The 13,923-nt window shown below is 37.2% G+C and overlaps 1 protein-coding gene across 4 annotated transcripts; it reads left to right on the top strand.

The window, feature by feature from the left end:
• The first annotated feature begins 6 nt into the window (after window positions 1-6).
• On the top strand, window positions 7-13,295 carry LOC140922198 (RNA-binding protein 5-like). Of its 4 annotated transcripts, none has more exons than XM_073372177.1 (28): window positions 7-118; window positions 393-532; window positions 1,044-1,617; window positions 2,093-2,263; window positions 2,571-2,637; window positions 2,801-2,874; window positions 3,264-3,359; window positions 3,491-3,563; window positions 3,779-3,820; window positions 3,982-4,025; window positions 4,603-4,719; window positions 4,843-4,949; window positions 5,279-5,453; window positions 5,791-5,812; window positions 6,307-6,345; window positions 6,458-6,606; window positions 7,361-7,440; window positions 8,018-8,091; window positions 8,191-8,228; window positions 9,233-9,367; window positions 9,465-9,612; window positions 9,841-10,013; window positions 10,491-10,565; window positions 10,710-10,813; window positions 11,346-11,409; window positions 11,668-11,733; window positions 12,306-12,401; window positions 12,836-13,295. In XM_073372177.1, exons 2-28 carry the CDS (start codon window positions 501-503, stop codon window positions 12,860-12,862), a joined length of 2,862 nt encoding a protein of 953 aa, XP_073228278.1. In that variant the 5' UTR covers window positions 7-118; window positions 393-500; the 3' UTR covers window positions 12,863-13,295. The 4 variants fall into 4 exon arrangements, with proteins under 4 accessions (XP_073228278.1, XP_073228277.1, XP_073228275.1 ...); XM_073372176.1 differs by having other exon boundaries at window positions 5,788-5,812; XM_073372174.1 differs by having other exon boundaries at window positions 5,779-5,812.
• Window positions 13,296-13,923: the final 628 nt, after the last annotated feature.

Genomic DNA, 13,923 nt, shown 5'->3' with positions numbered 1-13,923 from the left:
ACCAGGCCTTCGATGCTAACTTGGTAGCCACCCTTGGAAAAGCAAAAAACAATCTTCCTCGTGTACAATGTCGAAATATAATTCACATATTTTGCCGCATTTTCACAAATAAACGAAGGTTTGTATTCTGTAAAAGCAAAATGGCAGGGACTTCTACAGCTAATTCTTTATTTTTCAGTCGTTTTTTATACTGATTTAGGAACTGGATTTTTCGAAGAACCCCAAGGAATATTCGAAGCATCGTCCACGAATTGCCTCCCACTTACGGCTTTTTTTTCGTCGAAGTCGTGTTCATTCTTCGCTTAACGATCTGATGGCCGATCTGAATCTCTCTACGGAATGCTGTTTCACTCTGTGGATTACTTTACTGAACATTTATCCTCATATTGCAGGTCGCTGTTTGCTGTTCAAACAAGATCTGTAGGTTGTTCCTACAAGTGTACGTCGTTTTCCATCTCCACGGTTTTGCGTGGTCTATTTCCTAGATTGAAGCTTACAAAATGGACGAAAGGCGGGAAGACACCGCTCAAAGGTTCTGAACTTCATGTATATCGTTATTCAATGTTGCAGTGTTGTTTAAAGTGTTTAAGTGTATATGAAAGTACAGTAACAAATATGTTGATTATCTGCCACTATCACATTGAGCATTGCCGATTAAAGATTCATGCCCAGATTACTCTCTGTGGTCAACATAAACCCGAGTATAAAATAGTTGTTTTAGAAAGGATTTGATGTTTCTAAATGTTCTGCAAAGTGAGTTTGGAAACCCCAATCACAGTCATGCAATCTCCAGAGAGCACAACATACCGTATTTGTAAGGTTTACTTATGGCCTATCTGGAATCACATCAAGATACAGCAGAGAAATTAACCAAAAAGCATTCTGGTAGAATCCATCATCAATTCGTTTTAAGCAAGTCTTAAAAGGTAAATATGCCAAAGTCACAGGTCATTCCGTTATTCCTGAGGTGAGTAAGGTCAATAAATCAGTGTTTTTTCAGTGATACTCATTCCTTCCATCCTTGGTTTGAAACACTGATGTAGGATTAAAGATGACACAAGTGATCTGCGGCGAAGCTCAGATTACAGAAGCAGTTACCAAGATCAGGATGGGAGAGACCGTGATCTTGAACGCAACATTGGTCGTGAGCTGAGCCGTTTTAGGGATGGTCGGTCTGATACAAGAGAGGACCGACGGAGAAGTCCAGATTCAAGGCACAGGGCTGGACCAGATCCATTTGGTCGTGACAGAGATTATTACAAGGAAAGGGAGCGTAGCAAAGAATCAACAAAAAGTCGAGATAATGGTTATGATAAGACCAGTTACAGCAGAGATCGAGACAGAGATAGGCACAGGTCTCGTGATAGTGATCGTTATGAACGTGATGGACAGGATCGATACAGAGATCGTTATGATGATGATTACGATAAAGAATATAACAGAGACAGGGATTATAAAAGGTCACGTGACAGAGACAGAGACTATGATAAGGCTAGAGATCGTGACAGAGGATATGACAGGGATCGTGACTGGGACTACAGCAACAAGGAAAGAGCAGGATACAGCAGAGACTGGAGTCGGCAGAGAGGGGATTCAGAAGATTATAACAGTGATGAAGTTGTACACACTTTCCTTGTCTTTTATGCATGATATTTCAAATTCTGATATAAATAACCACTATGATTTACACAGAAACAACAAAACAGAACAGAAAAGACACAATTGAACAAGAATCTTGTGTGCATTTTGCTTTCTAAGTACTGTAATAGCACCAAAGATATGAACAGAATGGTGAATGATTATAGCAATTAGTGTTACTTCTGTTATTGTAACAGTATTTTTTGTTCTTTCTTTTTTTTTATTGAGCTGTGCAGCTAGGATAACACCTTTCGATTAAGAAAACATTTTGTTTTTCAGAATTAATGGAAATTCAAATTTCTTTTACTAAACAACTGGAAACAAAATTTTATATCTTCTGTTCTTCTGTGATACAACTCTTCTTAGGTCTTGTATGAGAATTCAAGCAAAATAAAATTAATGTTTACGGTATTTTCTAACTTTCAACTAAATAATCAACATTATTTACAAACAGCATGAACTCAGTGATCGTGATAGAGACTGGCAAGACAGGGACTATTCTCGTAGCAGGTACTCACGACGTGATAGAGATGATGATGACAGAAAGTGGCAGGACAGTCGTCAGGATGAGCCCACTTCTGTGGTTATATTACATGGATTGGATAAAGACTTTAAGGAGGAGGATGTGAGTATGGCGGCACGCTGTGAGAAGTCATAAAAAAGAGTATTTAGTGACCATGCAAGATAAACACATACATGCATTTTGTGTGTAGTTAATCTGAGTGTAATTCTACTTGTGTGTTTTTTCTGCATACCAGTAAATCCACCACACTTCTTGCTTTTTATATGCATGTTAGTGCTGCAGTGTCCATAGCTTGTATATCAATGTTGGGTTAATGGGACATTCATAGGTTATCATAACTTGAATCCCCATAACCTTTACATCTTGATTAACACACTGAATGTTGTAACCCACCTGTGTTTTCCTGCAGATGATGGAAGCATTACAGAGAGATGGTACAGAATATTTAGATCTGAGAATTGTTCGCCACAGAACAGGTAAATCTGCATAAGACATCTAGTTTCTGTTAATTACCAGTACTTACAGAACTTAATGTTCCAGTACATGAAGTCTTGTGTTCTCTGTTTTGGAACAAAATAGAGACTTGCATGTTAACTGTATTATTTGATTTTATTAACTACATGTACATGTGCAATATAGGTATTTCAAGAGGATTTGGGTTTTTGGAGTTCAAAAGTGTTTCTGAGGCTCAAGATTGGATGGAGAAGCACAGGGTATGTTCCTACAAGTAACTGTGGATGAAATAAGATAAATAATAAATGAATAATGATTTAGTGATAGAATATTTCATATAGTGTTTATTTACCTACCATTCCGGATCCATTTGGAATTTAAAAATGTTGGTTGCTGGTAAACTAGATTACAGAGTTATACCTGGAAAGAAACCTTGTGGAGCAAGGTCAAAGGCATTAACATGGCCTTGCCTCTAGGATTTGAACCCAAGCCACTTTGGTGGAAGGTAAATGCTCGCAGCTTGGCACCACCATTGTCTACTTGATGAGCTTGACATGGAAAATTTATCTAACAGTGTCCTTAATCTTGCATTAAGTTCTGAATCTTTTTACAATTGACACCATAAAGTAAGTCAGATTACTTTTTTTAGGGTCGTTATTATGTGCATGGACACACAGTCTGTGCTGATTACAGTAGACGCAAGAGTAATGCAAAGACCATTGAAAAGGACTGGATTTGTAGCAAGGTACATATTATAAGTTTTCTGTAATACTAAATTTCTATACCTTCCATAATGCCATGGAAACGTTTCTTTTTGATAGCATTTAACCCATGGCAAGTCTTCACAACATTATTTTTACTCTTTCTGTGTCATAGTGTGGTGGCCAAAATTTTTCCTCAAAGATGCGTCTTTCTTGTTTCAAGTGCGGAGCACCAAAAGAGGTTTCAGGTCAGTCTGAGGTCTGACAATGCCATCAATGATTATTGTTGAAAGAGCAAGTTCACTGAGCTTTGCTGGATACCTGACAAGGAGTTATGAGCAGGTGGAAATATGGGAACTAGCAAATTAAAAGGCGATGTCAGTGTTTTAGGGAAAGAGTTAAGACATCATCTTCATAGTTTGAAAAACTATTAAGATTGGTCTGTTTGTTTGTTCTTTTTTAGATTTAGTAGATGACAAAGAGATTTTGAGTAACCCATGCAAAGGTTTGTCCTGTTTATGCTGCCGTCTTGGTAGTTTGCTGTAAATTAATGGTGTCAGGGAATCTTAAGGATTTTAAGTGTCTTTTGGATGGTTTTACAGTAGTTATTTTTATTACTACAATGTATACACTGTAGTTGTAATTCTTGACCTTTTATTTCATCAGTGTTGATTCTAAAAGGCCTGGACACATTAACTCATGATGAATCAGTAAGATGTTTTTCATTTATTTTAGACATTCAGTTGCTGAAATGAAAAGATTAAATGCACGAGTTCACACTTCACGATACACATGTGACATAGCTGTTATTTATTGTATGTTATATGGCAGTTGTGTAGAAATGCTGAAGGCCTAGTGGAAGTTATAAGAACTAAATTACCATGTAACACATGTATCGTTAAGCAGACCCCAAAATGTACCTAGAAGTATTATATGAATTTCCTGTTGATAAAGTGCAATTCCATAATGAGTTTCAGCTCTATTATATCTTATACCAGGAAGGAGCCATTCACAACATAAGCAAAGTTACTGACAAGACATTAATACTAAGAATAATGTATTTTATGTAATTATATATAATCCATTGAAAAGATTTTTTTATACAATATTTTAGTTTTTGCATTAGCATACAACATCACAAAGATTTTATCGGTGTAAAATTTGTATAATTACCGCCTAAATACATGTACGATGTACGTTGCAGTGACATAAGTTCACTAATCTAAGTCTATTTTTGAAATATTGATTTATTTTTCCGTAATTTTTTGTGACGTTGTTTTGTATTAGATTCGAAAGGCCCTTGTGGAGATAACGGCTCTTCCAGTCTATGATGTTCGGTTGATAAGAGATAAACTTACCAATACATCAAGAGGATTTTGTTTTGTGGAGCTTGGTTCAGTTGAGGTAAACATAAAATTATCCCAAAACATCATTTTGATAAGGACTCCTGAAATCAGTGAATTATAAGGGACATAAAATCCTACTTTCAAAACCACACTAAAACATTAATATGCTTTGATCTTCCAGGAAGCAAGTCAATTACTAGAGATCATCAGCAACATGCATTTTACTATTGATGGGAGAATTGTTACTGCATCTTATGCAAAACATGATAATCCACCTAAACAAAACAGGTAAATAACATCCATAATAATAATAATTAATAATTAACTACTGCTGAAGTTATTGATATGGTCACTAAATCCTTTGTGCTTTATGTGCTCATGACTGAATATGTTATGGCAGCTGGCAGGGACTCCATAATAATAAAAATAATAAATAATAAAATATTTATATAGCGCTTATACTTCTCAGTGCTAAGCGCTTAAGACTCCATTTTATGAGACAGTGAACATTTTATCCTTCCTATTTTTGTCATCCTTCTTCATAATTACCACAAAGCGGACATGTTATTTGAGTCAAGCTGCATGTGTTTAGCAAGTTCTATGATTTCTGCTTTCAGTGCTACAGCAGCTACTGCTGCCATAGAACAAGCACAGTGGTCACAAAAACCCACTACATCACAGGCTCAACAACCATCCAGTGTCGCAGCCAATGCTATGGCTCAAGCACAAGCTGCGGGTACCATGGGAACAGTAACAGCCGACTCCCATGATGCTACTCCCTATCAACAGTTGGTCAGTTTGTAATTATTGCTATTTATGTCAGATCAGTGTTACCTTCATTTTTAAGACAATCCCTTCACTTCTCTTTTTGGACCCATTGATAGATCTCCAGCTGCATCTGGACTGTTTCTTAGGAAGATTCAATATATAGATTGTCAGTATGTTAATGACTGGATCCGAGAGTTCTTAACTACGCCGATTGCAAAAGCTAGGGATTGAATTTTTTTTGGTGACTGTTCCCACACTCCAGTATATAAAATAATCTGTCACTGTTTTTTTTTCTGGAAGAGTTTGAACCATTCACCTTTCATTGTAATTTGTTTTATTTTCCCTCCAGTATCAACAGCAGGTCGCAGCTCAGGCTAATACAGGTAAACTAACAATAATGACTGATTGATTGTTGGGGCTAACCCTAACCCTAACCCTAACCTTCTCCTCTCTTCTTCCCATACACCTTTTCTTCTTACCATATGTACATGAAGGTCTTCCAATCCTTCATATAAAAAATATATGTACCTGTAGAAAAAGGAAACCTTTCACCCAAGCTGTTCCAAAGTGTGAAGATAAGAATATGGTGGAAAATAAAAATAAAAGTTAAAAGTGAAAAAAATATATTTATTTTTTTCTTCTCCATAGATCTAATGTTATTTTTAATACATTACATTATTTCTCTTTGTTTCAAATTCATATCAATAACCTACAATATTCATATTATTTGTATTATAGTAAAATAATGTCCTTATCCTCTGTGATTCTTCTGTGATGATTATTTTCTATTTTTCTTTTGTTGTACTTGTAAAACCTGCATTTCAATATTTATTGAAATTCAAATAATAGATAAACATAATTCTCATCTTTTTTCCAGTTGTGTCAGGCACAGAGAATACAGCTGTTCAAGACCAAGGTAGTTATTTATCATATTGAATGAAAAATGCACACAGTGCTGCTGATAAGAACTAGGTTTAAGATTATTGTTAAGTTACTGAAACTCTTCTTTCCTCTTTAACAACTTGTAGCTACCACATCACAATATCAACAACAACCTGTGCAGACTCAGCTCAGTGCAACAGCAACACAACAGTCTTTATCAAACTATGTTTATGATCCATCAACTGGCTATTACTTTGACTCAACTACTGGCTTATATTACGATGCAAATACCCAGGTATGTGAACAGTAAAACTGACTCTTTTGCAAAGGTTTGCTTATGAATAAAACATTATTTTCTGTGTCAGTTTCTGGGGATTATGATGTATTATGTGTTAAAAATTCTTAAGTGACGAGGTTGTCCTTAATCCTTGTAATCTTAAAATTTGTCTGATGCAAGAAAGAATGTTAACTTAGGTTAGTTTATTGATATTAAAATTGGAACTGGAATTTAATGAAATTAAGATGTGTGTTATTACCAACTGGATTTGTTTTTGTTGTTTTGCGTTCAAGGGTTAAACCCTTCTCAAGATCCTGTCTGTTGTGTTTTTATGTTTTGATTAATTTGGATTTTTATTTGTCATCATTTGAGTGGGGTGCTTTTAAACCAGCTGGATTAGGTACAGTGTAAATGTTAAACAAATCGACAAAAAGATTTCCATGGTCTGTACTCTCGTTGACCATAGAAATGGCATCAAAACCCAAACTCATATGGAACCACAAGCCACAGGCGAGTGGTTTCACTGCAAAGTTTTGAACGTTTTGATGTCATGTTGTTGATTTGTTTTTTACAGTAACATTGACAGATTTGACATCCATTTCCATTGAGAGAAAAGTAAATTGCACCACCATCACGTCATTTACATGATCTGTACTCTTATGGAACATACCGGTAGCCCTCGACCAATCAGTGCACGAAAAATCGCTCAGTTATTGTAAAAACGTCTTTTTTTTTCCACAAACTATCCATAATATTTACATTGCTTTTACAGTATTACTATAACAGTACTACAGGTCAGTTTCTCTATTGGAATGCAGAGACACAGCAGTACATTCCAGTGGCAGCTGATGGGTGAGTGAAGCTTTGTTTAGACATGTTAATTTCAAGATAATTTCCAGATTCATTCAAGTAAACTGTCAAGTATGCCTCAGGTTTCAGAAGTGCAGTTAAAGGAGATAATCAGCCAGCAAGCAATAGTGTGTTTGTTTTCCTTCTTATTTTGAAAACTTAGTTGAAGAGTAATGAGTGGAGGGAAATCAATATAATTATTGATCTTACCATGGAGATATCCAAAGTTATGCCATTTAGAGTTGTGAGGCCTTTTTTGCAACATTTTGTCCTGGCTTTACATGTACTGCATAGAGTGTAAGGTTAATTTACTAAAATCATGATATTGACCTAATTTCAAAGACTTGTTGCCATTTTTTTTCAAGAGTTTTTCAAAAGTACGACTAATAATTAATTAATTTCAATTCCTCATGGCCTGAAGGAAATGGATTAGGCTAGCAATTGCACAAAAGACAGTGACTCAACTTTTCCAGTGAACTTCCAAATCACACCAATATTATTATTGTACATACACATATACACAGTTGATGACGTCTTAGTAGTGTATAATATTCTATTTTAAATTATTTACTATTTTTAGGACTTTAGCCCATTCCACGTCATCAAACTCCACACCAGCTGAAAACGCTGCAAACAGTGATCCAACAACAAAAGGTACTGTATGTATGTTTGTTTATGGTGGCAGTGTAACTTATCTCATATGACTACAGTGTAAGTTTCAGTGTTATTTAACAGGCGTATTTCATTTTGCAGAAAAACAGAAGAAAGCAAAGTCGCTACAAGCAAAAAAGGTTCGTGTGTTTAAACGAGTCTGTAATTTCAAAAAACTATTTTGTATTGGCAACAACATTTCACAAGGATGGTAACACCATAGGATTCCATTCAAATTCCAGTCATTTAGGGTTCTTTTTTCATACAAGCACAGATAATATAAAACAAAAGACACAAAGCACCAAACAATACAATCCTATTGAGAGTTTTATACAGTGGAAGCTCAGATCTTAAAGGACACTCTTGTATGCTGACAGCTCTAATTAGGGCCTCCTTCACAAAACCCCAATTCAACTCCCATACAAATCCTGTATTTTTACATTCCCATATGTGGCCATGGACACTTGCGGGGTTTACGAGATAGATTTCCGCTTTGTTTTTAAGATCCCATAAGCAGAAATAAAATCTTATTTGCCTCTTAATATATCAACTTCATATCACTGTTCGTACAGTGTACATCAGTTGCAACGTTTGCTTTTTCTTTTCACATTCCCTTCACATACCACTGGAATTTTATGCTTGTGGCTGAATTACAGCATTGTCAATTGGAAACAACAGTATGCCCGGCATATACCCAAACACTAACAAACCGTTAAAAAATTTATTTATTTTTGCATTTCTAATAATTATTTGTAGTTGGGCAAGCTGTCCAGTGACCACTTAGAGAACCATTCTCATAAGCAGCCAGCTCCTGTAACGGATACCTTTTTCACGCCCCTAGGGTGTCCCCTTGTAAGAGCCTCCACTGTAGTTCCTGTTATTTGACTTATTTGTGGGTTTTGGTTTGCATTATGATAATCTGTGCTGGTACGTGCAAAATGTACGAAGAATTAAAAGGTTGCAAGACATTCTGTGTCTGACTCTTATACTAAAAGGGCCAGACTCAAAGAAATTGAACTGTAAGTTTAAAATTAGCCTGCAAACACAGATTTCATTGTCTCTTTTCCCACCCGAGAAGTGACAGTGAAAAATACCTCTGCATTTGCAGGCTAGTTTAAACTGAACTTGACATTGTTTTCTTAAGATTGCAAAAGACATGGAAAGATGGGCCAAGTCTGTGAATGCTGCCAAGACTCAGAGTGATGATGTTAAAAAAGGGACAACTACTTCATCACCATCTGAACAAATGAAAAGTGTTGATACAGATATCTTCAAAGTGGTAAGATACAGTTTCCTCTTTAGGCAAAGAACATGTTCTTTTACTTAGAAATTCTCTTTCAAAAATTAATTTTGTCTTGTTTTGTTTAATTTGGCAGCCATTTGGAGTACCCCCCAAATCATCATCAACATCACTCACAATCGCCAAGAGCATTGCAGCTGGATTTACTCAAGAAATTAGTGATAATGTAGCAGCGTCTAGTCCTCTTGCAGCTCTTAGTATGAAACAGGAGACCAAGATTACAGGTAAAACTAGTAATAACGATGTAAATCTTGGAACAGGGCTCTGTAATAAGAGACAAGTTAAAGCAGTGTTTCTTGACTGAAGCCAATCTCGCAGAAACTGTTTGATCTCACCTGGAGAAAACCCCTCAAACATACGCCTGCATGGACAAAAAAAAAATGGGATTATGTTTCTCAGAGTTGTTTATATCCATGGAATATTCCTGAAACGTGTTCTTTTTTTTTGTTCAGATCCTACAAGAGGTGGAATAGTAGCTGAATATGGTGAAGATGATTCCGATCCAGAAGAGGACCTCAATGACAAATTTACTGACTTGAGTATCATGGCCTGTTTATTGTGTAAACGACAGTTTCCTAATAAGGAAGCTCTAGAAAGGCATCAGAAATTATCCGATTTACACAAGGTAATTAATTAATGAAGGTGTGGTTAACTCTTCAGTATACTCCGTGTTTGCTGTGCAGTTAGTCTCTCACGTATGCAGTCGTTTCTGTCTTATCACGCAACATTCCTCCCCATCCTCATCACGCAACACTCCTCTACATCCTTCTAGAGGAGGAGTGTTGCGTGACCAGGGAACAAAAACGGCTGCACACGTCATCATCATCATCATCATCCTTCGACCACTGGAGTGGACGGGACATTGAGGGAGATATCCTCCCAAACACCGTGATTCGCCATAGTCGTGGCGGGAGACTCTGACTGAACAGTCAAACTCTCTTACCAAACGGTGAATGACCGAACAAATCCTTAAATCTTGCCTTGGTATCTATGACCGAGCAATTAATTATACTGATTTTTTTTTTTCATCTTTTCAGCTTATCCCCTGTTTAAATTAGCTGACAGTCACCTTTTTCACAGATAAAATTTTCTCTACATTTAGCAAAACTTGGAGATTCATAAAAAGATGGGAATGACAGATGAACAACTTGAAGCTTATGAAAGACAGGAACGCGAGGTAGGTGGACAACAATTTGTTGTTGAAAACAATCGTCTCCACTGTAGTCAACATAGTTAAATTTTGAATGCACTAACATGTATTTTGGCTTTCCACACGACTGTCATTGAAGAAGCTCTTAAAGAGTATGTTTCTTATTCACAGAACAAGTATCGTGACAGAGCAAAAGAGAGGAGAGAAAAGTACGGCCAACCAGAAGCCCAGAAAGTAAGATTACCTTCCAAACGAAGGGGTGGACCTGCCGCCATGTAAGTGTAACAGGAATATTTATGTAGCTTAGTTGGGTCGTCATCCAAGGTGTAGTCCAATCGCATTAGTGAAGGATGGATATTGATAGTAGAGAGAGATGAGGATGAGAGACTCAACGAACATAATTGTTAAAGGGTTGATTGTACAATCTCTAAGCTGTTGGTTGAAATAAATAGTGTAACTTGGCCTGAATATAGAGCAGATGTCTCACGCTGAGTACTGCAACAAACGCCAACATAAACTTTAGGAATGGGGCAATTGAAGGGTGTGCACCGCAGCAGACCGTTAACACGAAGACTTCGCAATCGATGCGATATCTGAGTAAAAAGAATACCCAACGTATCTCACAAAAACACCTTTGCTCACATTTTGGCAAATGTTGTAGGAACAAGAGATTTCCTTGGAACAATCACCTTTGGTTTGAGCTACCCATCCGTCAACCACTTTTTATAAACAGCTATAAAGGCTGTCAGGCTGCCAACACGCACTTTACTCAGTCATGATTAAGTATTAATTTCTCCTTAATTACAGGACCTACCAACAAGCTCCCGTGGAGCGAATTGGCGAAGAAAATATCGGCAACCAGATGTTGAAGGTAATTTCTGAGAGCACTTCTCCATGATTTTCAATGCATACTAACTAAAAATAATGGCGCATGTTTTCTTCTGCTTCGACGTCGTTTTGGTAGAGGGCCGCTATCGCAAGCCAAAAATTACCAAACCAAACAATTCAGTGAAAGATTTATGCTTTAATTTGCCAGTTTTACAACGGAGGATGGGCTTGTTTGTTTGCTTTGTTTGTTAGAATAGATAGATGTCTACGAATGCATTTTAAGTCATTTGCCATGTTATAGGCTATGGGCTGGACAGAGGGGAGTGGCTTGGGAAGAGAAGGTCAAGGCATTGTTGATCCCATTGAGGTAAGTGGTGCACATCTTCTTTTTGATGAAGGGGCTCAGACATAAATACAATTACTTGCTTTTTGGAGTTGAATTATTAGAAACAAGACACGCGAAGATTCCGTTTGTAAACTGCGGTGAAGTGCGCGAAATGTGTTCCAAAAACTTCACGTTAACTCACAAAAGAAATGAGATGCGAGAAAACTACTTTCAATTGTTAAATTTAACTCTGAGCTTACTTTAAAAAGTGTGGTTTGTTAAGATTTTAAGACTCTTGGCTTGAAGCATTCTTCTAGTGAAAGACCGAGGGGACGTAGAAAATGGCGGAAAAGTGGTAGTCATGTGTTACATATCAGCTTAGGTTGATTTTAAATATGTCCTTGTGAGGAATAAAGTTAAACCTCAAACATAAGCGTTTTTGTGCGTGGCGATATTTAAATGAGGACAGGGCTAAACTCTAAAGCTAACCCAGTGTCTTTCTGAAGGCATACTAGTCTTGTAACTTGTATCTGTGGGACCAGGCTGGCCATGGTATTTCCCGCGCGTGCATGGACCAATTGCTCATTTATTTCTTCTTACATCGCTCATTTCAGGCTCGAATGCGAAGCCAAAATGCCGGCCTAGGGTTAAAAGGAAGCAGTTATGGCGCCTCTTCGTCTGACAGCTACAAAGACAAGCTCAAAAAGCTGGTATGTATAAATAGTGTATTTATTCACAATTTTTATGTTTGTTCTTTTAAGTTATAACTTGAAAAAAGATCTTCCGAATATGGAAAACCGTTTTCGGATAAAGTGCCTTGGTAGCTTTTCACTGAGTTTTATCAAAAAGTTGTAGGTGGGGGTTCAGAGCTACATAAATTATCGAAGATTTAAGGGGTGGCTCCGAAAGTTCACTGACGATTTTATATCAGCTTTAAATCATTACTCATGGAATTGCAAAAGCCGATTACGACCGGTATTGTAGCTGAAAAACAGACTTAAGCTAAAGCAAAGTTTGTTACTCTTCATGACAACAGCTACATAAAATAAATCATATGTATGTATATAAATGAAAGTTAAGTAAATGTTTGTGCGATTGTGACGATCACGTCTACCTATTCTTTTGTTTGTGTTGTTCTTTACAGGCGAGGTCACGATTTCAGGATGCGTAGCAACTTGATGAAAAGCCTGGACGGAATTTGTACATAAATTGATCTCTATTTCCCCGCTCCTTTTATATGCTTAAAATTCTGACAGTCCAGAAAACCCGCCTTGTCACAGGGTATCGAGTATCATGCACGTGAGGCAAAGAAACGAAATTTCCTTGCTTATCCTTTCTGTGTCTGTCACAAAACCAAAGGATGCCGTCTTCTAAAAGTTTTGTAGCAGATGAAAATTAAGTTCTATGGAAGTGCTGGTCGTATGTTGTGTCTAAAATGTTTCAAAGCTCGTACAGAGGGTCAGTCTTAAAGACTTCTTACAACTCACGACAGTGTCGTGAGTAATTTGCCAAGTATTACTCTTAGAGTTCTCCGTTCCAAGCTTACGTTTGTTGATCTTAGGCGAACGTTTTGGGCAAATAAAAGTTTTTAAATAAACAATGATTATGGTTGCAGTTGCCTTTTTATCTGAAGATTAAACTTGAAATGCTTATGAGGCGTGGCTGCTAGCACATGGATAACATGGCTGTGCGCATGCGTAAGGTACGGCTACGTACTCGCCTTTTCGCCGCATTAGGTGAACTACCTAACGGGGACTACTGCTTTCTAGTGTTTTGTATTTGGTGAGTAATCTGTGAGCCCTCGAAAGAATGAACGCGAAAACACATTCTAAGTGAAAATGAGCGACTGCTCTAAGTTAGAGTGGATGAAATCGATGGATAAGGTTAATAACAGACAAACTAATAGCTACACGTACAGTACAACCTCTCCTGCCTTTGGGACACCTCTGTTCAGGGGACACCTCTATTCAGGGGACACCTCTGTTCAGGGACACAAAATCTGGTCCCAGAAAAATGTTGACATAATCTTTGTATTTGCTACCTCTATTGAAGGGACACCTCTATTCAGGGGAAAGGGACACTTTTTCTGGGTCCTGGGGACCCCTTAGCGTTAAAAACGTGACTGAACACAAAAATTGATGATAAGTTTAAATGCACACTAGTCACAAGAACTGTATCACTTAATTCAATGTACAGCACTTTTGGGAATTCAACACAAAACCTTGCAGAGAT

The sequence above is a fragment of the Porites lutea genome, chromosome 13 (assembly GCF_958299795.1).
Source record: "Porites lutea chromosome 13, jaPorLute2.1, whole genome shotgun sequence".
Lineage (NCBI taxonomy): Eukaryota > Metazoa > Cnidaria > Anthozoa > Scleractinia > Poritidae > Porites > Porites lutea.
This window is presented reverse-complemented; position numbering and strand designations above follow the sequence as displayed.

Coding starts and splice junctions, on each gene's coding strand:
- LOC140922198 (XM_073372174.1), top strand. CDS start 501: ATGGACGAAAGGCGGGAAGACACCGCTCAAAG. Junction 8,229..9,232: donor AGTCGCTACAAGCAAAAAAG/GTTCGTGTGTTT, acceptor TGTTTTCTTAAG/ATTGCAAAAGACATGGAAAG. Junction 11,734..12,305: donor GCATTGTTGATCCCATTGAG/GTAAGTGGTGCA, acceptor CGCTCATTTCAG/GCTCGAATGCGAAGCCAAAA.